At 39.0% G+C, this 22,673-nt stretch overlaps 4 protein-coding genes across 4 annotated transcripts; 3 read left to right on the top strand and 1 right to left on the bottom strand.

Annotated features, from left to right (window-relative positions):
• Positions 1-352: 352 nt before the first annotated feature.
• atxn3 (ataxin 3) lies at positions 353-6,891 on the top strand. The gene is made up of 11 exons (XM_041812660.1): positions 353-430; positions 926-1,090; positions 1,174-1,218; positions 1,312-1,397; positions 2,025-2,091; positions 2,176-2,263; positions 2,343-2,472; positions 2,598-2,761; positions 2,862-3,003; positions 3,306-3,358; positions 3,476-6,891. The coding sequence occupies exons 1-11, from the start codon at positions 386-388 to the stop codon at positions 3,529-3,531; spliced, it is 1,041 nt and encodes a 346-aa protein (XP_041668594.1). The 5' UTR covers positions 353-385; the 3' UTR covers positions 3,532-6,891.
• Positions 6,892-7,041: 150 nt separating this feature from the next.
• serpina10b (serpin peptidase inhibitor, clade A (alpha-1 antiproteinase, antitrypsin), member 10b) lies at positions 7,042-9,001 on the top strand. The gene is made up of 5 exons (XM_041812658.1): positions 7,042-7,114; positions 7,289-7,917; positions 7,988-8,261; positions 8,416-8,563; positions 8,650-9,001. Exons 2-5 carry the CDS (start codon positions 7,314-7,316, stop codon positions 8,839-8,841), a joined length of 1,218 nt encoding a protein of 405 aa, XP_041668592.1. The 5' UTR covers positions 7,042-7,114; positions 7,289-7,313; the 3' UTR covers positions 8,842-9,001.
• Positions 9,002-11,215: 2,214 nt separating this feature from the next.
• On the top strand, positions 11,216-18,390 carry ddx24 (DEAD (Asp-Glu-Ala-Asp) box helicase 24). Its single transcript, XM_041812654.1, has 8 exons — positions 11,216-12,377; positions 12,453-12,869; positions 12,951-13,104; positions 15,478-15,990; positions 17,254-17,329; positions 17,432-17,620; positions 17,704-17,833; positions 17,914-18,390. Exons 1-8 carry the CDS (start codon positions 11,513-11,515, stop codon positions 18,183-18,185), a joined length of 2,616 nt encoding a protein of 871 aa, XP_041668588.1. The 5' UTR covers positions 11,216-11,512; the 3' UTR covers positions 18,186-18,390.
• Positions 18,391-18,411: 21 nt separating this feature from the next.
• LOC121526209 (ubiquitin thioesterase OTUB2-like) lies at positions 18,412-20,747 on the bottom strand. The gene is made up of 5 exons (XM_041812663.1): positions 20,472-20,747; positions 20,266-20,384; positions 20,095-20,179; positions 18,771-18,962; positions 18,412-18,620 (listed from the first exon to the last, which is right to left on the bottom strand). Exons 1-5 carry the CDS (start codon positions 20,550-20,552, stop codon positions 18,420-18,422), a joined length of 678 nt encoding a protein of 225 aa, XP_041668597.1. The 5' UTR covers positions 20,553-20,747; the 3' UTR covers positions 18,412-18,419.
• Between the last annotated feature and the right edge of the window lie 1,926 nt (positions 20,748-22,673).

The following is a 22,673-nucleotide window of genomic DNA, read 5'->3' as shown; positions in this document are numbered from 1 at the left end:
GAAGTGGAGACCAAAGGCAGATTGTCCACTTACTAATCAATCTAGGATAGTGTTAATATGTGCAATATGGATTTTATCAATGAAATATGAGAACAAAGAGCACAATGATGGGTTTTTTTGACGTCTAGTTACAAAGCTTCTTCAGATTGTATTGTTATGGCATCAGGGTGCGATTAATCGACACACGCGTTTTCACCTCTGTGAGTAATTAGTCGAAATTAATCGAAAATTTGACAGCACTTGATTTTATAAATTGATAAATCCTTTTTACGGAGATCTGATGTAGTAAACGCCGGAGAAGACACCCAGCCGCTAGACGGCGCTGGTCCAGATTGTCTCTTCTTTCTATGACGATGAATGCAGCGGGGCCAGAGTTCAGAGTTGAATGTTTGACAGAAAGCTGGATATGGATTCCATATTTCATGAGAAAGTAAGTAAAAACCTTTAACTGAAAAGAACTAGCCATATAGTATTGTTGGTTTTGACTTGCAGAAGTTTGGACATCCAGGCGGCGGTTCTTGAACCGACGCTGTCTGGCCGTTGTTCAGAGATATGTGGTTGTGTTTGGGTGTATTGTTGTTTACACAGCTAATGTGCTAACTGCACCTGCTAGTCAGATGTGTTGAAAAGTTTCCTTGAAGCTTAGAGTAATAACAGAAGGCTGTATAACAACCGAAGGTGTGTCACTTTTCTAAAGGAATGAAATTAACTAGGTTTAAACAGCCACAAGGTCTTGTTAAGGAGTGTTTACATAAGTTTTACGTAAGCTAGCTGTTTGTAGCTCTAATGGAGTATGACTGCTACCGTGGGCACAGACCAAAACTAATTCCTGTCTGTGAAGCTCACAAATTTATGAAGAATAAAAGGATCACCGTACACTCATGCTAGAGGTCGGATTTACCAATAATCAATCTTTTATTTGCAGCAAGAGGGCTCTCTTTGTGCCCAGCACTGCCTCAATAACCTCCTTCAGGGTGAATATTTCACTCCTGTTGATCTTTCCTCCATCGCCCATCAGCTTGATGAAGAGGAGAGGATGAGGATGGCCGAGGGGGGTATGGCCAGTGAGGAGTACAGGACCTTCTTACAGGTGAGGTGAAAGATTTAAAGTAGCAGCTACTGTATTCATGTTACTTTTAACAATATATCTGAACTCTGTCCTTATATCTTTAGCAACCGTCTGGAAACATGGATGACAGCGGGTTCTTTTCAATACAGGTGAGCTGAAGTGATCCACTTTCTCATGTTTCTAATTAATGGTTTAATTACTTTATGATCACAACCTCCTATCCCTTTGTCTTGATCCTTTAGGTGATTAGTAACGCTCTGCGAGTGTGGGGCTTGGAGTTAATTCTCTTCAACAGCCGGGAGTATCAGAGCCTGATGATTAATCCAATGTAAGGATCCTTAGTCAACACTTCTATACATACAGGCGCATTAAAAACATAGAATATCATATAAAAGTTCTTCATTTTCCCCATGATTACTTCAAAAAGTTAAACTTTATAAATTCTAGGTTCATACATACAAAGTGAAATATTTCAAGATTTTTTAGTTTCAATCTTGATGATTACGGCTTACAGCTCACAAAAAAAAAAAAAAAAAAAAAAAACTATCTCAATAAAGTAGAATATTGTGTTAAAATCCAATTCAAAAAGGTTTTCTGAGACTTCATTCTGGTTCAGTACACACAACTGAAATCATAGGGAAGACTGCTGACTTGACTCTTGTCCAGAAGACAATGTCAAGGCTGATATCAAGGCAATCATGGGCTTCATAACAAACCAGCAGTACCACAGACTGATTGGCTCCATGCCATGTCACATAGATGTTGTAATTTAAAAGCAGCTTTAACCAAGTACTAAGGGCATAAATAGAATCTAGAATTTATGGAAGTTTTACTTCTTCAATTAAGGCACAGGAAAAAAAGAACCACCATGATATTCATTTTTTACATGCACCTGGATACAGCTTTTTGCTGCTTAATTATTGAAGCTAATGAAAGCTATTCTTGCTTTTTTCAGAAATGAGAAAGCCTTTATCTGCAACTACAAGGAGCACTGGTTTACTATACGCAAACTTGGACAGCAGGCATGAGGCACTTCTCATTATAAACAAACTAAATGTAGTTTGATGATATGCTGAAATTAACCTTGTCTTTTGTTTCTTTTGCAGTGGTTTAACCTGAATTCATTGCTGACTGGACCAGAGTTGATATCGGACACCTATCTAGCCCTTTTCCTTGCACAGTTACAACAAGAAGGTATTGTTAATCTTACTCTTGATTATAATACATTTGATGCTGCGATGAAGAAAGGTTAATAAATCCTGCGTTTTTACAGGTTACTCCATATTTGTGATCAGAGGAAACCTCCCTGAGTGCGAAGCAGAGCAGATCCTAAGGATCATGAGAGTGCAGCAGCAGCAGAGGCCGCGACTTATCGGAGAAGATGAGGCTCAGACAAGTGCAGGGTATGGATTGAATATACAAAGAGTACATGAAACGTCTCACAGAAGAGCTTGTTTTGTTGTTGTCAGAAATGAATATTTGACTCATAGGTAAAAAAAATAATGATTAAGTCTTGTTTTGTGAGCAGCAGGTCAGCAGCTCTAAGCCAGATGGATATAGGCTTTGGTGTGGAGGATGAGGTTGTGGAAGAAGATGATGAGCTGAAGAGAGCACTGGCACTCAGCAGACAGGACATAGACGTGGAAGATGAAGAAGCGGATCTTCGCAGGGCCATACAACTCAGCATGCAAGGTAGAGAACAAATCATTCAAGTGGTATTAAAATGTGTTTTGTTTACTTGTGACTGATTGGATCATGGATAACTGGGCCCTCTTTTTCTGTTATAATAAAGGAGCTGTGATGAGCAACAAGCCCTCAGAGTCTGAAATGGTAAACATGAAATCAGGGAGCACTGCTGGAGGGCAAAGCGAAGGCCAGAATGAGACACTGACAGCAGAAGAACTGCGAAGGAGAAGACAAGCCTATTTTGACCGGTAGGTTTTACAACAAGCGAGATGACTGCTAAACAGAAAGCTGTCAAATTACTGTACTCAGTTCAAAGCAGTCCAGATCAACAGTTCTTACATGAGCAACAACTTAGAGCATTCAAGACAGCGTCAAAAAAATGTGAGCACAGAGAGTTTTGTAAGATTGTTTGAGATCACATTTTTGTGTTGTATTTAGTTCATATAATAACTGATAATAGTATTTTGATACTGAGTCTGCCTCATTTTAATTGAGAAGAAAATTAATGATTGTATTTTGAGTTTTAAAAACTTTTTTGTGGTTTCCTCAGGCAACAGCAACAAGCTCAGTCAAACATTCCTCAACAACCAACAGATAGCTCAAGTAAGTACACCTTCTTTCCTGGTTAAATGTTATGCTGACTGTTTTGTGAGTTTGATTGAAAGCCTATCAGAGACACTATAAACTTTTTAAAGGAAAAAAACATGCTTTATTTTCTAGGCTCTGTAAACACTGGCTCTGAACAGGACCAACAACGACAGAAGCCCAGCCAGTGAGGTCATGAAAGGTTTGCCTGTGTTGTTTACCAGCTGCCTGGATTGGCAAACCCCTCCTCGGGGTTCGCTTTGCTCCTTCCTCTAACCTTTTGCACATGCGAACATAAGGACAGTCAGAAGGCTGACACGTCCCCCCCGGTTAGTTCGCTGATGGGCTTTAGAGACGAGACCAATGACAAAGAGAGGGCAGCAGTTAGTCCAATTGAACTTACTGAGGCACAGACGCTGGGAAAAAGGGTGACCACAGAACTCACGATGCAGTTAATCCAAGTTTGCAATTGCCTTTTTACCATGGCGCCTTCTATTTCTATTGTAAACTGTTTTTTATTCCCTGTTTTCCTCCTGATAAAATTATTTTTCAGCATACAAAAGGTGTGCTTACCAGTGTGAGGGTAATCACATGTGTATGTTCTGAAATGGAGACTAATGTTCAGGCCAGAGATAGAAACTGATGGGTCATGACAGATTTTCCTACATCTATTTTTGACTTGTGCTCCTCAAATATGGCGTATAAATCCACTGCTCCAACACTACTGTAGTTCTTAAATCATTTCTGCTTGCTACTTTCTGAAATATCTTTTTGGCAGCAACTGACATGCGTTCATCATTTATTCCTCACATCATACATCACTTTATTCATTGATTATAAGGAGAGAACTCTGGGGTTTTGTGACAGTAACACCTTTCCTCTGTGGCGGCTTTATTATTACCTTTAAACCTATACATAGGCATAATGAATAATGTAAGATAGCACATCTCTTACTGTGAGAGAGGGAAATTTGTCCCTCTTTTGTGGACAAATAACTCTATAGAGCTATTTCCTAAATCTAGATTGATTGATTGATGCATATTTTCACATCTTTTTAAGATAAGTTGGTGTGCTGGGGAACAAAGCTTTCTGTAAGAACCATAAAACTGCAGCCTATTTACATATACTTTATATTATTTCAGTAGGGTCACCCCTTGAAACAAAAGACTGTATTTATTACGAAACAATAAGGGAATGATATATTTAAAAAAGGAGTTTTAAATGACAATTTTCCCTTTCACAACCTTACTCATGTTTCTGTTATTTAAAGTAGTGTTGTACGCATAAGTTGCACACAGATGCATTGGTTTGCACTGAGGGTGCCATGTATTGAAGCTTCAGAAATCATCAGCTGACCGTACAAAATAGTAGAATGATATTAAGAATACAGGCTGTTATTAGATCACTAAATTTACTTTCCACAGTGACATGCTGAAAATATCTCCCCTATCCTTTTGCAAGCAGCGATAGTCTTGAAAACCAGGAACACGTTATTTCAATTAGGGGTCAACCGATTATTGGCCTGGCCGCTTATAAATGTCAATACTGATATTTGCCAATTATTGGTATCAGCACTTTATTTTACCAATAATCTATAGAATTGTTTAATCAAAAGGTGCGCTACTTTGCTTCCATTGCAAGATGTATCTTCACCTTCGACTTACTGTTCATTCTCCGAAATTTCACCACATTTTCTCCATACAGCACAGTCCCATTAGGTAGATGTCACATGAGTACTAGCCAATCGGACTTAAGCCTGATTGTCACATGCTCAGTGAGCATAAGGAATTAGTTTCTGTTTTCCTGATGCTACTGTGCTGTTCTCTGCTGTTTCTCATGCTGATAGATCTAAGGGTTAATTGTTGATTTTTCTTCATGTTTTGATAATGCAACTTCACTTTTGCCCACCAAGCATATTTTGTGAATCATAATAATTGAATATTGGTTCTAAATAGTGGTTATCGGCCTCATGAATTACTAATAATGGTTAACGACCCTGCAAAACCAATAACGGTTGACCCCTAATTTCAATAAATGGACCACATAACAGCATTTAAAATGTAACCCCCAATTTTTGTTTTTGGCAGCTATGAAAGAGGACATACAATCATGAGCATACGATTTAGGCATGACTGTGCAGGATGTGCCACAACCTGTGGCTGGAGAGGTGGGGTCGGCAGCTAGCATTAAGACGAAAATAGAGCCGTACTTCACAACCGTCATTACCCTCGCACTGAAGTGCATCTATTATGTTGGGTTGGATATTGAAAAACAAATCCACTCGAGGTCGCTGTCTTTCATGGAGCTGATGCTGCTCAGAGAGGGAAGAAAAAACAGTCCGTCCCCTGCTCAGCTGTGCTCATGTAGTTGTCTTTCTGTGTGCCCAGGTGAGCTAACAGTGTTGATATGTTTGTATTTTCGAACAACTCACTCAATATTCTGTGATATTTTCTCAGAAAACTTGATTAAGTTCAGCCTTTTTTCAAATAATTCCTCAGTGTGTTTTGCTAGTCTGGGTTGAACTGTTGGCTGCTTTGCTCACCACTGTCCCGTCATTGGCGGTGGTTTTGCAATGTCTGGCTTTTATCCGTAAGCTTCGAGAGAACAAATGACATGAAGGCAGAGTATGGATAGAAAGGTTCCGTCCGTATAAGCGGCTCAAACATAGAGCATAAATGGGCCTTTAGGCTCAACATATGTTGACACGTGTTGCTCTGCAGCCCAGGTCAAGAATGCCAGCAATTTTCACCTCTTGTGACATCCACAGCACAACCGGAGGCTCATAGCAACCCTACTACCCAACCGAATGGTACCCTGGGCCGTGCTTACTCACCACATCCACCCCTTGCTCTGCCCTGAAGGTGTCTACTTTGTTATTTTTTCAACAGATTATTTTCCCATGCCCCTAGTAACATGCAAGGTCATCTAGAGCATGAGCTGGGTTGTATCAATCCTCATTCCTTCCCTCAGGTGGGCTTACTCACCATTAATCACCTTACTTCAGCCTCAATTTTTGGCCCAATGCCTAAAAGTTCTACACAATACTGTACATTGATATGTTTAATTGCAATCAAAACTTGTTTGTTTTTCTCAAGTTGTTGGTTTTCCTGTTAATTCAAGATTGAAGTTAACTTCACTTGTTTTCTTGAGATCCAAATGACTTGTCATCACTTTAAAACTGGAGCTATTATCTGAAGACACTGTCCAGACGTGAAACATGCCCAAAGGAAAAGAGTAAAATAAAATGTGTCAATTTAGCATCAACATGTACTGAGGGCCCTTCAAAAGTACCTGATGTTCTGACAAGATTGACCTCTCAAGCTGGATGACTTCCAATGAAACTCAGTGGTTTTGTTAATTTTTTTGTGTCCATTTAGTGTATTATTTTCTGTTTAAAATGCACTTGTGACAAAGTATAGCTGGCTGTTTTCTTTACATTATTTTTACTCTTTACATTCTTATCAGTATTCATAACTTTTGTTCACACGGCACCATTCTTTCATTCAAATGTATTAGCTTATTTTCCAAGAATAAAGTGACATTCACTCCTAGAGTTTCTCGTGTCGTTTTTTAGAATCAAATGTTAATTTGCAGTGATTTATCACCATTGTTACATAATTCCTGAAAAAAACAGAGCTTAATATTTGTAAATCAGCTCTGACTCAATCTGAAACAACACAGCAGGTGGTTAATATGTAACATCCAGAAAACTTGCACTTTGTCTCCCCAAATAATAGATGGAGCTTTCAGACGTAATCTTACCCCAGCTGAGTGGTACGTATGACAGTTAATTATTCTTGTAAATTCAAAATCTGATGTTTTTTGTTGTAACAGAAAGAAAACACTTTTCTTATCATGCAGTTAATATTATTTATGATTAGATGGGTGTAGTTATGAGTTAATTGTGCTCTTCACATTTTATAACATGTGCATATCTTCAATTTTCAGGTTAAGCTCCCTCCAGATTGAAACTATGGGATTACACAAAATTAAGATGAGATTTATTTCTCTAGTTACCTACATATGCTTCCTTGCCTCCGTCCACCAAGCACCCCTTCCTGATGCCACCATCTCTGATCTCTCCTTCAAAAATATGGACTGTGCCATGAACCTCTACAGAACAATATCGAGCTACCACGACAAGAACATCTTTTTCTCCCCTCTTAGCATCTCCAACAGCTTCGCTGCTCTCTTAATGGCCTCAGATGGTGTCACACATCAGGAAATATTAAGGGGACTCAACCTGGAGCAGCTGGAGCAGGCAAATCAGCCAGAACTCATCCCACAACTTTTTCAACTCCTGAATGAGAATATCACCCAGAACGGATCACTGGTAATCGACCAGACTATGGCTCTGTTCGTGCACCCACAGTTTGAGGTCAAGAAGGTATTTGAAGACCAAATTAAGACATTTTTTGATGCGGACATCAAAAGTTTAGACTTTTCAAGCACAGCGAACAGCACAAGAATCATTAACGAGTACATACAGCAGAAGACTGAGAACAAAGTGACTGGCTTGATTCCCAGTCTGGATCCAGACACCCAGCTCATGTTGATCAGCACCATTTTCTTCCAAGGTAAGTTGAACTGCTTTTACTGATGTCTTCATCTGTCAAAATCAAACTATATGTTCTATCATTTCAACAGGAGGTTGGCAGAAACCTTTCACCTCAAACTACACTAAAAATGCTCCTTTCTACATCGACAACTACAGAGTTGTACAAGTGCCTATGATGTTTATGGAGGATAAGTTCTACATGATGGAAGATGCCCGCCTTGGTGCTAAAGTGTTAAAGCTGCCATACAGGGAAGGTGTTTCCATGCTTATTCTACTCCCCAACAAAGGCATAGACTACACTGTGATCGATGAAGAGATAACTGCTGAGAGGTTCCTCAGCTGGATCGCAAAGCTGGAAAAAATGTAAGATGCACTGAAAAACATGAATGTCATTTTTGAGAACCTCTTTGTGATTTGTTCTGCACAGAAGTGGTAAACCTCTAAATACATAGTATTAGATACCTAAATTTATAGATGCTGAGTCTGCCCAACATGTCTGCCCATTTCTATTTCACAGAAAACTGGAAGTCAACATGCCCAAATTCAAGATGGAACAATCGTATTCTCTGCACAGCCTCCTCCCACATATGGGCATGGCCAGTATCTTCAGTAGTTCAGCCAATTTGACCAAGCTGAGCAAGGACGAAAAACTCAAAGTTTCAGAAGTTAGTTTCCAGTTCAAATCCCCCATAAAAATGTTTCATTCATAAAGTTTTAGGTGATGTGTAAAAATGTCCCTGTACATTCACAGGTGCTGCACAAAGCGGTGATTGAGGTGGATGAGACTGGAACCACTGCAGCAGCAGCAACTACTGCCAGCATTACGCCATACGCCTTACCCAGGTCCTTCATTATGAACAGACCATTTTTCTTCTTCATTTACCACGAAGCCACAAACTGTCTGCTGTTCATGGGCAGAGTCATCGACCCCACCCAAAACTGACAATATGGTGTTTGATTTCTGAAGTGCTTGTGCATCATCTTGTTTTAAGTTGGGCTTAAAAATCTACTTTGATGCATTTTAAGTTCAGTCTTATCTACAGGTCTGTTCTGTAAGCCTCTGATAATTGATCCCTTTAATAAAGATTTTAAGTTTCTATGCATTTAAGTAGTCGATCAGGTCCTATGTATAAATATATATATTTATTTTTCCATAATGATTAGTGAATGAATTGATCAAATGCACCCATACATTCTTGGTAAAGGAAAAAATGTACTTTTGGACAAAAAAGATGTTCCAATTTTTTACACAGTGATTATAAAGTTCTCCACCCACTTATTCAATCAGTGACTTAAGAAAAAGAGCTGCACTACATTATGACAACAACCTTTAGATCGGCCTATTTATTAATGTTAAATACTGAGAATTAAATGTATTACTTTTTGAAACATTATTTACGTTCATGTGACAGCCGGACAATATGAAAGTTTCTTTGTTAATAAAAACTGCTGCATAAACAAGGGCTGTCAGGATTAATTGTGATTTATTCAGGTCCACAGTTAAAGCCCTAATTTTTTTTTTTATTGCAAATAATTTATTTTCTATTACAACACACTTTGGTTAAGCTACTGCAGCGTCTCCCTGTAACCACAGTGATGTAAAACAAGAACACCACTGCTCCGTAATGTACCATTTTACTCTAAAAACTCACAGATAGTTCACTGGACAAAGCAAAAGTCATCTGCACCTGTATTATCAAACATTAACCTTTTTACTGTTAACTTATTTTATTTCAAGTTCATTTTTCCATACTAAAGTTAATCTCAAAATCTTCAGTGAAGGAAGTCAGTTACCCTTAGTTTAAGAGTGCAGAAAAATCCAAAGTGACTCAAAAACAGTTTTGAATGCAGATTATGGAATTACTGAATGTGAGAAAAGGAAGTGATTGATTGGAAATTTCCGGTATTTGCACAGAAACAAAACACAAGTTAGAATCACAGGAATTATGACAGATTTCTAACTGTGCTCCTAAAAAATCATGAAAAATATTTGGTTTGTGTGAAGATGGTTACTGACTTTTCTTGATGATGAAAAAATAAAATAAAAATGAAATGACTTATAAAAGTGAAATATTGTCTCTAAGTAAAATAATGGCAAATGATCATGACAAAATGAGTCAAACAGGAAAACTTTATATATATATATATATATATATATATATATATATAAATGGTTTAATACTTTTGATGTAGTCATGATAAGAGATGTTAATAAAAGTAAAATGTATGTTAATACATTATGGAAGATTTTTTTCTGAGGAAAAATCAATGGTGTAACGCTGAATGCTGCTGAACAAATAAAGTTTTTCAAACCACGTGATCAACACTGTTTGGTAGAAATGGGAGGAATGCCATTGGAAATACGGAGGGTTAAGCCTGGGCTGAAGTATTTGATGAAAGTAAAAGGGCAAGATGAGTCGTTTCCAACTAAAACACTGTTAGACCAGCACTGGAAATTTGAGGGGAGGGAAAGAAAGATCAAAGTTAATTTTGGAGTCAAGCTAAAAGACAACGCAGGAGAGGAGAGTGTGCCCCCCAGTCTGCTGGGCAACTGTTCCACCGTGGCTTTTTTCAGAACCTGAGGTTGATTTGAGCTTTTTAAATAGTAATAAGAGGAAAAAGGATGAAGACATTGTTAACAAAATTCACAAGCACTTGCAGCAAAAATGGAGGTCACATTTGCAGATATATTTACAGATGGGTCAAAAGAACCAGAAAGTGGGAGGGTGGCGATCAGCATTGTAATCCCCCGGTTAGGTATAAGGGAAGGCTATAGGTTATCAGATCACACGTCAGTATACACAGTAGGGATGATGGTAGTTTTGAAGGCTCTTCAGTGGGTGGAGAACAACAAACCAAGTTATGCAGTCATATGCAGTGATTCAGCAGCAACTATACAGACAATAATAGAGGCACGCTCCAAATCCAGACCTGACTTAATAATGGAAATGTGCCAAATTTTGTACAGAATTAACAAAACAGGGTGTGAGGTAGGATTCATCTGGATACCAGCACATGTGGGTATACAGGGGAATGAGGAAGCGGACATTATGGCTAAAAATGCAATAAAGCAGGAAAAATTAAAACTGGAATTGGTTTTTGGACCACCAGAACACTCATCTGTTATGAATCACACACTGCTGAGTCTGGAAGACTGGAACAATATGAAGAGGCTGCTGCAGTATCTGCCCTCCATTGGAATATACAACAGAATATGATTAGTATTAACAGAAATCGCATGGAAACAGCAGAGGGCAGCAATACGCCTTGGATGCGTCTAGTCTGCCGAAACCAAAGAAGAGGAAGAAGAAGCTCAACACTGTCATGGCGGCGCCCTCGTGTCATGCGTGTATGTTATCGTTCAGTTTAGTAGTTTGACATTTCTCAAAACTTCAGTCATTCAAGGCGTATTTTATCATCACCTTTATTCATGTTCTTGTCCGGTCATTAATGTACACTGCTGTACGTCGGTGTGACATGTTTGCGAATATTTTCTACACAGTTTGAGCGCCTCGATGCACAGCTGCCTGCTAACATTAAGACACACTGTTAACAGTCCCTTCTAACGTGCGGCAGTTTATCCATAGGTGTTACTTTGGTAAGTTGTAGGGAAAATGAAGACGAAGAAAAACCAGGGTTCGTCCTCCGGACTGAAAAAACAAGCCAAACGGAGCATCCATGTGAAAGGTAAATGGAAAGCTGTAGAGCTCGACCCAAGTCTCTTTTCTGAGGAGGGCTTGGAGGGTCTGGTATGTTTTGAAGAGCTCACAAATTACCGTCTGGTTGACTCTGAAAAGGCTGCAGCTATCGCAGCAAAAGAGCTAGAAAAAGAGAAGAAGAAGAAAGCGAAGAAAAGAAAAGCCAGCGAGGGAGAGGAGGCTGGAGAAAAGGGGGATGTTGAAGGCCAACAGGGGGCGAAAACAGATGAACCTGCCAAGAAAAAAGCCAAAAAGAAGAAGAAAAATAAGAAAGTGTCTGCAGAGGAATCGGTGAAACCAGATGACATTTCTGCACTGGTTACACCGGAGGATGAAGCTGCAGGTGAGGAAGGAGAGAAAGCTGAAACTGCTGAAAATAACGTTTCAAAAGATACAGAAAGTAGCTCAGAGCCCGATGTCAAAACAAAACAAGCAAACATGAAAAAGAAGAAGAAAAAAAAGAAGGTAGAGAAAAATAAAACCTCTGTGGTAGAGCCAAACCAGGAGACACCATCAGAACCTCAAGCTGTAGAAGAAAAGCCCACTCAAGAAAATGTGACAAAACCTCCAAAAAAGCAGGCAACGAACTGGACAAATGCAGCGCACTTTGGCTCTGATGTCAAAAACATTGATATGAGTGCATGGAAGAACTTGTTTGTTCCTCCTCCCGTGCTAAAGGCACTGACAAGCCTTGGATTTGGATCACCAACCCCTATTCAAGCTCTCACTTTGCCTTCTGCAATCAGGGATCGGATGGATATACTGGGAGCGGCAGAGACAGGTAAAATAAAACACACTTGTGAAAAATCCATTTTCGTATTTCTGTAAGTGAGGCTCATGTAAATTGTTCTTACAGGGAGTGGGAAGACATTGGCATTTGGCATTCCAATGATTCACTCCATACTGGCGTGGCGAAACGGCTCAGAAAAACCTGGAGAGGACAAAAATGATGCAACTTCAAAGGTGGAAAGTTTGTATTTACCAGCGGTAGAGGAGTCGACAGAAGAGGAAGAAGAGAGTGAAACAGAGCAGGGTCAAAAAGATGAACATGACAGAGAGGATGAAGATGACCAAACTGAAACAGATAACGATGTGAAGCTCAAAGGTGTTCAGGTGATTAAAAATGCAGATGCTGACTTTGACCCCACAGCTGAAGATGAAGAACAAACAGCTGGTGGGCTGGGTCAGCCTCTGCTTGGACTAGTGCTCACTCCAACCAGAGAGCTTGCTGTTCAGGTCAAACATCACATCGATGCAGTGGCAAAGTTTACTGGTAAGTTATTAAAGCATTGAGATACATTTTTAAATAATCTGAGTTATGTTTCTAAACTGTGAATGGTTTCTTTCTACACAGACATAAAAACTGCTATAGTGGTTGGTGGTATGGCTCCACAGAAACAACGACGGATGCTAAAGAGAAGACCAGAGATTATTATCGCCACTCCAGGCCGTCTGTGGGACTTGATCAAGGAGAGGCATCCACATCTGCTGAACTTGAGACAGCTCAGGTAAATTACAGTTCATACCCTCTTTGAAAAAAGGAGGATGACTGGCTGCTGAATCTGGTGTTTTCTGGGAGAGTAGGGGAATATTTATGCACTCTAAAAAGGAAAGAAGCTGGGCACTCAATATCACTGTGATAGAACAGAGATAATGTGAGATAAAATAATTCCTTTCCTTAATACGTTGTTTGATATTCATTTGATTAAAAATCCCACTTTATGTCTTTTGGGAATACTACCACATAATGTTGAAATATCAAAAAGTAAAAATTTGTGTTGCCATCAAGCTCTGATGACTGGCTGTAGGGTTATCTTGCCCCATTGGAAATCATCCAGTATGTCTACTTTTAAAGAAGGGCTAGAGCTGTTGAGCACAATGGCAAGCTATGAGTGGGTAATCCATGGAGTGGTTGGGAAGGAGGACCTCTTTTTTGATGTGTGGGGCCCTTTCCTAACTCATTTGATGGATACTAAGGACTGAAGTTGTTTAATCTGTTTAATATCCAAAATATACTGTATTGTCAGCTTGGATTTCCTCGGGTTTATGTTTTGTTCATGTTTTTGTTTCTTTCTCCATTCTGGCTTAAGTTGAGCATTATTGCTAGAAGATGGACTTTCTTTTACGTCGGTTAAAAAAAAAAAAGAAAAAAGACGCATAACTCATCAAGATGTGAAGTAATGTACATACCATGACAAGTTGTAATGAGATAACCGATGTCTTTCTGTAAATATCTTTACAAAAACAATTTAAAAAAATAAACTGGAAACTCAGTATTTGACAAAATGTATAGGAAATACTTAAAATGCCCTTATTATCATGGCCAAATCATTTAAAAAGCCAGCAGGTTTCAACTATGTTTGTCTTCATAATGCCTTCCTCATTTTAATGTTTGAAGAGTCTGGTATATTCTCTGTTTAATCACATGTTTTTTTAGTGTTTCAAAAATTGATGCACACAATCAGATACTTCAATTTGAAGGGGATCAACATAAGGAATAAGCAAAAGTTACTGCATTCAATGTAGACACACAGGTCAGGAAATGATTACTTAACTGTGCCCCACTGTACAATGCATTATATCAGTTGATGGTCGTTACACTCATTAAAAAAATGACTGTAGTAGTTACTCTATATATTATTTTGCATTATAGAAGTCAAATTTTACCCAGGACTTGGCAGTAATTGTTGCCAGATTGCCATTCTTGGACAGTGGCTACCAACTACACACAGCCTAAGCTGCTTAGCAAAGAAAATGCATGTCTTTTTTAATTTGTTGCATGAATGATACACCAAATGGACAAAAGTATTCAGCCACTTGACCAAACACTTTATATTCAAGTACATATGCTTATGGAGTTGGCCACCCTTTTGAAGGCTTTCCAGGCCTGGCTTTCCAGTTCATCCCAAATGTGCTCGATTGGGTTAAGATCAGAGCTCTGTGCAGGCCAGTCAAGTTCTTCCTCATCAAACCTTGTCTTTATAGCCCTTGCTTTGTGTACTGGGGTGCAGTCATGTTGGAACAGAAAAGGGCCTTCCCCAAACTGTTGTCACAAATTTGGAAGCATAGCATTGTCCAAAATGTATTGGTATGCTGAAGCATTAAGATAGCCCCTCATTGGGCAAAGGGTCTAGCTCAAACCCTGAAAAACAGCCCCTTACCATTATCCCTCCTCCGCCAAACTTCACATTTGGCACAATGCAGTCAGGCAGGTAAAGTTCTCTTGGCATCTACTAAACCCAGACTTGCACATCTGACTGCCAAACAGAGGAACATGATTCGTCACTGCCCAGAACATATTTCCACTGCTCCACAGTCCAGTGTCGATGTGCTTGACACCACTCCATCCAATGCTTGGCATTGGACTTGGTGAAAAGTAACGTTTTTGATGTCTTTGGAGTGGATGAAACCTGGCATCTTTAACTACACTTTAAATTGCTAGTCAAGGTTAACCTTATGTCCTGGAAAACCATAAGAGATGACACTGCCACCTGAAAGAGTTAAATGATGTTAAGGATCATATCAAGGGGTGATGGTAGTTTATGGACAGTAGTAGTAAGAATAGGCTACACTCAGTGAACACCCCAGTCACATCTATAGACGTTTTATCATCCATGCCCTAAAGGTTCTTAAGTAAAACATGAGGGTAAATAAAGCAAAAAGGCCCAGCACTGATCACAGGATCATTGCTGTTTGTATGAGCTATCCCAGAGCATTTATTTCAAGCAAAAACAGGCTGCTGCAAAGTGTTTGTCGAAAGCTGAACCAATACAGAGATGTTATGTTGTATTTTGTTTAATTTAATCTGAGACATTTACCTTCAGTGATATTAGTGGTGGTTTAAGTGCTACCTTTCATCAGCTTCTCTTGTTTTCCCTCAGGTGCCTGGTCATCGATGAAGCAGACCGCATGGTAGAAAGGGGCCACTTTGCAGAGCTGGAGAGTCTGCTCGAGATGCTGAACACCGTGCACTTCAATCCCACGAGACAAATGTTTGTGTTCTCCGCCACTCTGACGATGGCTCACAGCTTGCCGACACGCCTCTTGCAGAAGAAGAAGAAGAATCTGGACCAGAGGAGCAAGGTGGAAGTTCTGATGGAGAAAGTGGGGATCAAGTCCAAACCCAAAATCGTTGATCTGACCAGGAAGGAGGCAACGGTGGAGACCCTGACAGAGACCAGAATCCACTGCCAGAAGGAGGAGAAGGACTTCTTCCTTTATTATTTTCTGCTGCAGTATCCTGGCCGCACCATGGTGTTCGCTAACAGTATAGACTGCATCAAGAGGCTGAACTCTCTGCTGGTTATACTGGACTGTACTCCACTGCCACTTCATGCCAACATGCACCAGAAACAACGCCTAAAAAACCTGGAGAGGTTTGCTGAGAGGGACAGGTGAGATTTGCACACACTTGCAGAGGTGTTTCAAAGTATTCAGCACTTAATCTAGTTATTATGCACCTGTGATGATTCATTAAAACAAGAGCTGTAATTTAAAAGAAACTCCCTTCATCAGATTTAACTATAATGGTTTGCCTCCTCTGTGTGGTGTTTCCAGGCGAGCTGAAGTGAGATTTTGTGTCTTTGTTTCAAAAAAATTCAAAGGACAGACTTGTTTCATACAACAGTGCAAGTCGCTCCACAAAGAGAACTTGATTTAACTTGATTTGTCTGGACTTGTGTTTGTGGTGCAGCCATCTTGGTGAGGTCTCATAGATCAAGTTACTACATTGTACTGAAACTCCCGTGGCATGCCAAAGCACAAGATTACTAAAAATACAAAAAATGGTCTTTAATGCCAAAGTGAAAACAGATTTTTACAAAGCAATGTCAAACAAAATATATGTAATGTAAAATAAGTGATTGCAGTGTCCAGATGTGCAAGCCTGATTGAAACCTTTCCACACAGACTAAGTGCTGTGATTGCAGACCAAGGTGCATCTACTAAATACTGACTTAAAGGGGGTGAATATTTATGCTGTCACATATTCAACATCACATATACTCTGTAGAAATCTGTTTTCACTTTGACATTTAAAAGTTTTTTGTTGTTGTTTGTAAAAAGCCAAATTATATTGACCATTATTGATATACAAAACCAGTAAAAGGGTAAAATACTGAATGGGGTGAATACTTTTTAGAGTAACTGAAAGTCAGTTTAAAGAGAATAAATGTTTTGACCAAAAGTTTTGACTAAAATGTGAGGACTTTCGGGTTTTCGTCAACCATAGCTAGACTAAACTATGACCTAAACTAAAAAATATTTAAATCTTAAGAATAAATTTAAAACAGCTGAGAAAAGTATTGCTGGTCCTCTGTTATTCCATAGCCTAAACCTAAAATGCCACGTTTTAATTTCTTTAATTTTAGCTGAAAGGAAAAAAAATATTCAGTAACTTTCAAATCAAATGTTTTCCCATACCCATTGCAGGCAGCAACATTCACATATTTAGTGTTAAGTGGCATTTGTGAAAAAAAAAAAAAAAATCTTGTTGAGTTACACCCTTTGAAACAACCAACTCGACTGCTTGACTTTTTCTGGATTATCTAAACAAAACAGTATTTTTCTGTCTCAAACACAGACCAAAGTACTCGTTTTTTCACGTTCACATTTGATGATCATACCTTTTCTTTCTGTATTTCTAAAATCGTCCACAGCTGTGTTCTACTGACTACTGATGTGGCAGCAAGAGGACTGGATATCCCCAATGTTCAGCATGTTATTCACTACCAGGTGAGCCTTTTCAGGTATTAGTTCTTGTATTGATATTTTATTAAAAGAGAATGAGCATGTTCCCTTGTAAACAAGCTGTTAATTCACCATAAAATGCACAAGGTTCCCAGGACGTCTGAGACCTACGTCCATCGAAGCGGCAGGACAGCAAGAGCAACCAAAGAGGGTCTGAGTTTGCTGCTGATTGGTCCAGACGACATGATGAACTTCAAAAAGATATACAAAACGCTTGGGAAAGACGAGGAGCTTCCCATGTTCCCCATAGAGACGAAATGTATGGAAGCAATTAAGGTGAGACTCAGTATTATTTCTACTGTCTTTCTGTGGCATTAAAGAGATACTTGGCGTTGATTGTTGAGTGTGCCCCTTTGTAGGAGCGAGTAGACTTAGCCAGACAAATAGAGAAGATCGAGTTCCACAACAGCAGAGAGAAGCACCACAACTCCTGGTTCAGGCAGGCTGCAGAGGCCCTGGAGGTGGACCTGGATGATGATCTTTTAATTGGTAAAAACAAATCTTGTGGAGCATTTTCTGTCCACTTTAAAATTTAAATAAATTATTAAAGATGCTATCTATGTCCTCAGGCAAAGGAAGGGACGAAGAAGCCGACAGAGAGCAGCAGAAGATGGTTAAAGGGATGAAAAAGCATCTAAAGCATTTGATCTCCCAGCCAGTGTTCAAGAACCTGATAAAGACCAAGTACCCGACACAGATGGGAAAGCTCTCCCTGCCTCACCTGCCTCTGGCTGGGAAGGAGAGTGCCCTTAGCAGGGTTTCATTACAGGGGGAGAAACAGAAGTTAAAGAGAGTGACTCAAAAAAAGCAGAAAAAGCAAAGAAAGCAACAGCAGCAGTGACCTGTAAAACATGTTTTTAAAGAGTCCGTCTTTGACAGTATTTATGTAACACTCTTACATAAAACAGTTTGATTCATTTGAATAATAATTGCACAATGTGTAAAAAATTCTGTTCAAATGCTGTACGCTGCAAATGTTTATAAAAATGTTTTCATTAGTGTCCTAATGAGATTTTATTCACCATAAGTAAACATCCCTGAGTCAAGCTGAGTCCTTGTGGATCACAGTTCAGTGTTATTGCCGAGGGTAGAGGATGTTATAGTGTGACGTTTGGTAAAGGAGATGAACTGAAGGCTCAGCCCCCTCTGGAATGATGTGGTGAGCCAACTGATGCTCATCTCCCTCCATAGAGACGATGTGGATGCAAATATCCAGAGCCTGAGAAAGAGCCAAGATGTCCACATGATCACTCTCCATCGCCATGGCCTCCACCTCCTTTAAGAGGAACAAAACAAAGTCATGAACAAACCAGAACTCTTAATTATCCTGTGGAAGTTGAGTTAAATTAGACATAAAAAGATAAGAATTAATTTAAGAAAATCTATGATTTGTTCACTAGATGGCAGCAGCACTTTTACTACTGACCTGCTGACAGTAGACTTGCAGGTTTGGTGCCTCTACAAAGTTGCAGAAGAAGTCTGCATGGTTCTGCAGGTGTGCTGAAGTGAGCAGCCTGAGATATTGCACCATGCTGTCAGAAGTCGTCTGATCATTGAAGAGCCAGAGCAGCCGGTCCTCCTGCTCATCAGCTTGGCACTGCTCCACAGCATTTACAACCTTCAGGAGAACAAAACAGTCAGGTATTTTCACAGCCCAGTTACAAAAAAAATCTGCTTAATAGTCATGTGTGATTGAGTTGATTGATTTTCCTTTGTTACAGAGTTTGTGTTAAATTATTTACCCAAAAACAAGATAGTTGACCAACACTTTCAAAGAAGGTGTCGCAGCATAAAAATTCAACACCAGTTATCAGGAGGCTGGGATCTTTATTTACTTGCTGATGAGCCAGAGTAGTCAGCCTCTCTTATTTCTAGTGTCATTTTTGATGTACAGTTAGTTAATTCCTACACAATCGGTGCTGGCCGGTTAATGATTTGTTGTCCTTTCATATCATAAGTGGTTATTTTCCTTTCAGAAATGATTTTTTTTTTTAAGTTTTGGATAACTGCAAATTCTAATAAAACAGTTTATCCAGAAGCAATTACTGTATAAAAAGTGATTTGACTTTATAATTTTTTTTGCTTATTTAAGGGTCAGCTATTGAAACCATCACAAACACAAGATGACATAATGTGAACATGTGTTTTTTTTATATTTCCACTCTTTCTATGTCTGTATGCACAGGTACATCTAAAAAAAACAGAATATCATGTAAACGTTCATTTTTTTTCCCTTGGATTTAATTCAAAATGGTATTTTTATTGAAGAAAACAGGATCCTCACATAGCATCCACAAAAACATTTTGCTCTTTTCTTTACACATAAAAATAGTCAAGACCTGACATCATAATCAAAGGTAAGGTAAGTCATCCAAACTTTATTAGCAGGCAAAATGTCTTTTCATCAGAGTTCAGAGAGAACAACAGAACTAATTCCAGAAAATGTAACTATTATATTCTTAATATTCTTTTACTTGTTTTAAAGGCACCTGTGTATCATGTCCAACATAGTTTTTGCACTAGCGCTTGTGATAATCCAGATTGTGGTTGAATTGGAAATAAATCTAAAACTTTCTCATCGCTCACTTTTGCTCAGCAAAGTCCTTTATTGAGCGATCTTTTCCCAACAAAAAACTTGACTTTATGTGTATTACTTTAAGCAATTCATATATCTAAATAAGAAAAAAAAACAATCTTGACTGAGTAGATTAGTTATCCCATTTGAGTACATAAAATAAGAAATGAGTTACTGTGCTTAGATGGTGCTTGTAGGAACTCTCGTCAAATCTCGCTGAAGTGAAGCTCTCGCAGGTTTGAATGATTTTCTCCTTTAACCTGAAAGTCGGAGCATTAAAAGAAGGAAGCTCTTATGAAATTATCAGTGACTTCTGTATGTCCCAAAGGCTGTAAAGATAACTGACCTCTGTAGAGCTCTGGCGTTGTGTAGGACTGACTCTAAATGAGCGAAGAAGAGAGCTCTGTAGAAACAATTCCCGTCCCCTCTCACTTGTCTCACAGAGGAAAACTGGCTGTTTAAAATCTAACAAAGGACAACAACATGCGTTTAATAAAGAAGATAAAGCTGTAAACGAGCTGTAAACATCGACACCACCATTCAATGGCTTACTTTATATTTAGGAGCAGTCGTTTGCTCGGGGAACAACGAGGAAATGTCTTCTCTGTTTGAGACAAGGCTGCCAGCCTCCATCTGTTAAGAAACAAGTTTTTATTGACGAGACAAAAAAACGACGTCTTTGGCGGTCGCTTGACGACACTACTTTTCTTTGAATTTCAACAACACGGAAACCATGTAAAAATACATAATCACAGGATGACAACACCCTCTTCGTCAAAGCTATGTCTCAAAGCATTGTTTCGATAATTTCCATTTTCTGCTAACCGGATGTTTGTACATACCACGTGCTCGTCTTAAAGTGACAGTACTGATTTTATGTTTGCGTCTACTAGTAACTAGGCTATCGTGCTAACTACAGCTATAAATCAAAGACATTTCACTGTGTTATGTATTTCAAATTTTAGCTTAGAGCATGGTAGCCCACGGTTTTATTCCTTTTACATTTCTGAGGGCAACACATGAAAGCTAGTTTCATTTCAATTTAAAACAAAATGACCCAACTTAAAGATAATAATTTAATGTTAAAATTATTTGTAAAGAAAATTCTGCATTGTTATTTAACTTTGTAAAGCAGCTGTTAAGTACTTAAATAGTTTAGCCTAAGTTAAATATCCTTCATAGACTTGGAAAGTAATGGTTGAAGTCTGAGAGACATGTCTTTTGAGACTGATTTGGTTAGTGCCTTTCTGGGCAGAGCTTTACATGTTTTCATATATGACCCTTGTATATGTATATGACACTGTAGGTGTGAGAGTGCCTGGTTGTCTCTGTAAACCGTATCCTCTCTCTAGCCCCGCGGTTGACGGACGACCAGTCCAGGGTGTACCCTGCCTCCTGCTCAATGACAGCTGGGATAGGCTCCAGCCTCCCGCGACCCCAAACGGGATAAGGGTTGTAGATAATGGATGGATGAATGATCAGGTTTCAAGAGGGCCCTGGTCAGCCCCCTTTATTGCTAGATCTGCCTCTTGTCAAGATGAAAAGGATGCTGTAGGGAGGGGCGACACTGACATCAGTGGAAACAACTGGAAACTGCATGAAGCTATCAAACTGTATTGTAGGGTTGGTGCTTGAAGAAGATTAGCATGGTATGCCTTGTAAATTGGACTGTTTTTGGCTGCTGTAATCCTTTTCTTTGGGCCTTATGAATTGAGGCATCAATTTTTCAATTGTCAATATGATTTCCAATTGCCCCATTATCTCAAAAAGTATGGTACAGTCCAGCACAAGCTACATGGTCTACTGTGGGCCATATTTCATCTTCTTTCTAGAGTTTGCTGCGGGCAAATAAAAAATGAACTGAGGGCTGCATGCATTTGGCCCTGGGCCATGGTTTGGACACCCCTGCTTTAGATCAACAGAGAAGTGGACCAAAGGTGGAGCTGAGTCGGGTTGAAAGCCTCCTGACAAATATCTACAATGTGCTGGTTTGCAGTCATATCAGCCATGCCTCTAATTATGCATAATTCATTAGATTTCTTTAAAAAGTTACTTCTATAATGATTGCAATGTGCCCTGAGTGGACACCTGAGCAACTACAAGTTTTGCACTTTGGCACTGACTTCATTTTTAAACTACAAAGGTTGACCCTTGATTTTTTACCTGTTAATATAAAAAAATTTCAAACATAAATCTTTTGATAGCTGCACAAAAAATGTACGGTCAACTTAGACTGACACCCACCCTGCTGCAGAGCTTTTAAACATGAATAAAATAACTCAGTAGAAATAGTAATTCTTCATTTTGATAGACTTGTTCACTTTCGTAGGTCATTTAAAGGGAATAACCGACATTTTAGGCTGTTTCATCATAACCTAATAACTCTGGGGAGGAGCTTTAATAACTTTGAATGTGTGCAGTCAATAAGGCTAAGTGGTGTATTTAAAAGGATTTATCATACATCTGTTAATGAATCATCACAGTTACAAGCAACTACAAGTGCTAAATTTTTGTTAAAGTTGAATATTTCCCTTCAGTATAGTTAAGAATAGCATCAAGTGTAAGTATCATACAGTTTTGGAGTATTTCACTATAAAAATGTCCTAAAATACGTTACACAGGTAAACTTCTTCCCAGTTAAAGAGGAAACAGAGGGATGTTCACAGACAAAACAAGTATCCTGAAACAGCCAGCCAACTCACATTATTACTTAATCCTCAGGAATGCAAATTACTGCAAAATAACCCCCCAAAC

The sequence above is a fragment of the Cheilinus undulatus genome, linkage group 18 (genome assembly GCF_018320785.1).
Source record: "Cheilinus undulatus linkage group 18, ASM1832078v1, whole genome shotgun sequence".
In the NCBI taxonomy this organism is placed as follows: Eukaryota; Metazoa; Chordata; class Actinopteri; order Labriformes; family Labridae; genus Cheilinus; species Cheilinus undulatus.
The sequence above is the reverse complement of the archived record's forward strand: the minus strand, read 5'-3'. Positions and strand labels throughout refer to the sequence as shown.

Excerpts from the sequence above, each read along its gene's own strand:
- atxn3 (XM_041812660.1), top strand. The coding sequence starts at position 386 with ATGTTTGACAGAAAGCTGGATATGGATTCCATATTTCATGAGAAA. Across the intron at positions 1,219-1,311 it reads GCGGGTTCTTTTCAATACAG|GTGATTAGTAACGCTCTGCG; the intron begins GTGAGCTGAAGT and ends TTGATCCTTTAG. Across the intron at positions 2,092-2,175 it reads TACGCAAACTTGGACAGCAG|TGGTTTAACCTGAATTCATT; the intron begins GCATGAGGCACT and ends TTTCTTTTGCAG.
- ddx24 (XM_041812654.1), top strand. The coding sequence starts at position 11,513 with ATGAAGACGAAGAAAAACCAGGGTTCGTCCTCCGGACTGAAAAAACAA. Across the intron at positions 12,378-12,452 it reads ACTGGGAGCGGCAGAGACAG|GGAGTGGGAAGACATTGGCA; the intron begins GTAAAATAAAAC and ends TTGTTCTTACAG. Across the intron at positions 15,991-17,253 it reads AGGTTTGCTGAGAGGGACAG|CTGTGTTCTACTGACTACTG; the intron begins GTGAGATTTGCA and ends AATCGTCCACAG.
- serpina10b (XM_041812658.1), top strand. The coding sequence starts at position 7,314 with ATGGGATTACACAAAATTAAGATGAGATTTATTTCTCTAGTTACCTAC. Across the intron at positions 8,262-8,415 it reads ATCGCAAAGCTGGAAAAAAT|AAAACTGGAAGTCAACATGC; the intron begins GTAAGATGCACT and ends TCTATTTCACAG. Across the intron at positions 8,564-8,649 it reads AAAAACTCAAAGTTTCAGAA|GTGCTGCACAAAGCGGTGAT; the intron begins GTTAGTTTCCAG and ends GTACATTCACAG.
- LOC121526209 (XM_041812663.1), bottom strand. The coding sequence starts at position 20,552 with ATGGAGGCTGGCAGCCTTGTCTCAAACAGAGAAGACATTTCCTCGTTG. Across the intron at positions 20,180-20,265 it reads AACGCCAGAGCTCTACAGAG|GTTAAAGGAGAAAATCATTC; the intron begins GTCAGTTATCTT and ends TCCGACTTTCAG. Across the intron at positions 18,963-20,094 it reads ACAAGCACCATCTAAGCACA|GTTGTAAATGCTGTGGAGCA; the intron begins GTAACTCATTTC and ends GTTCTCCTGAAG.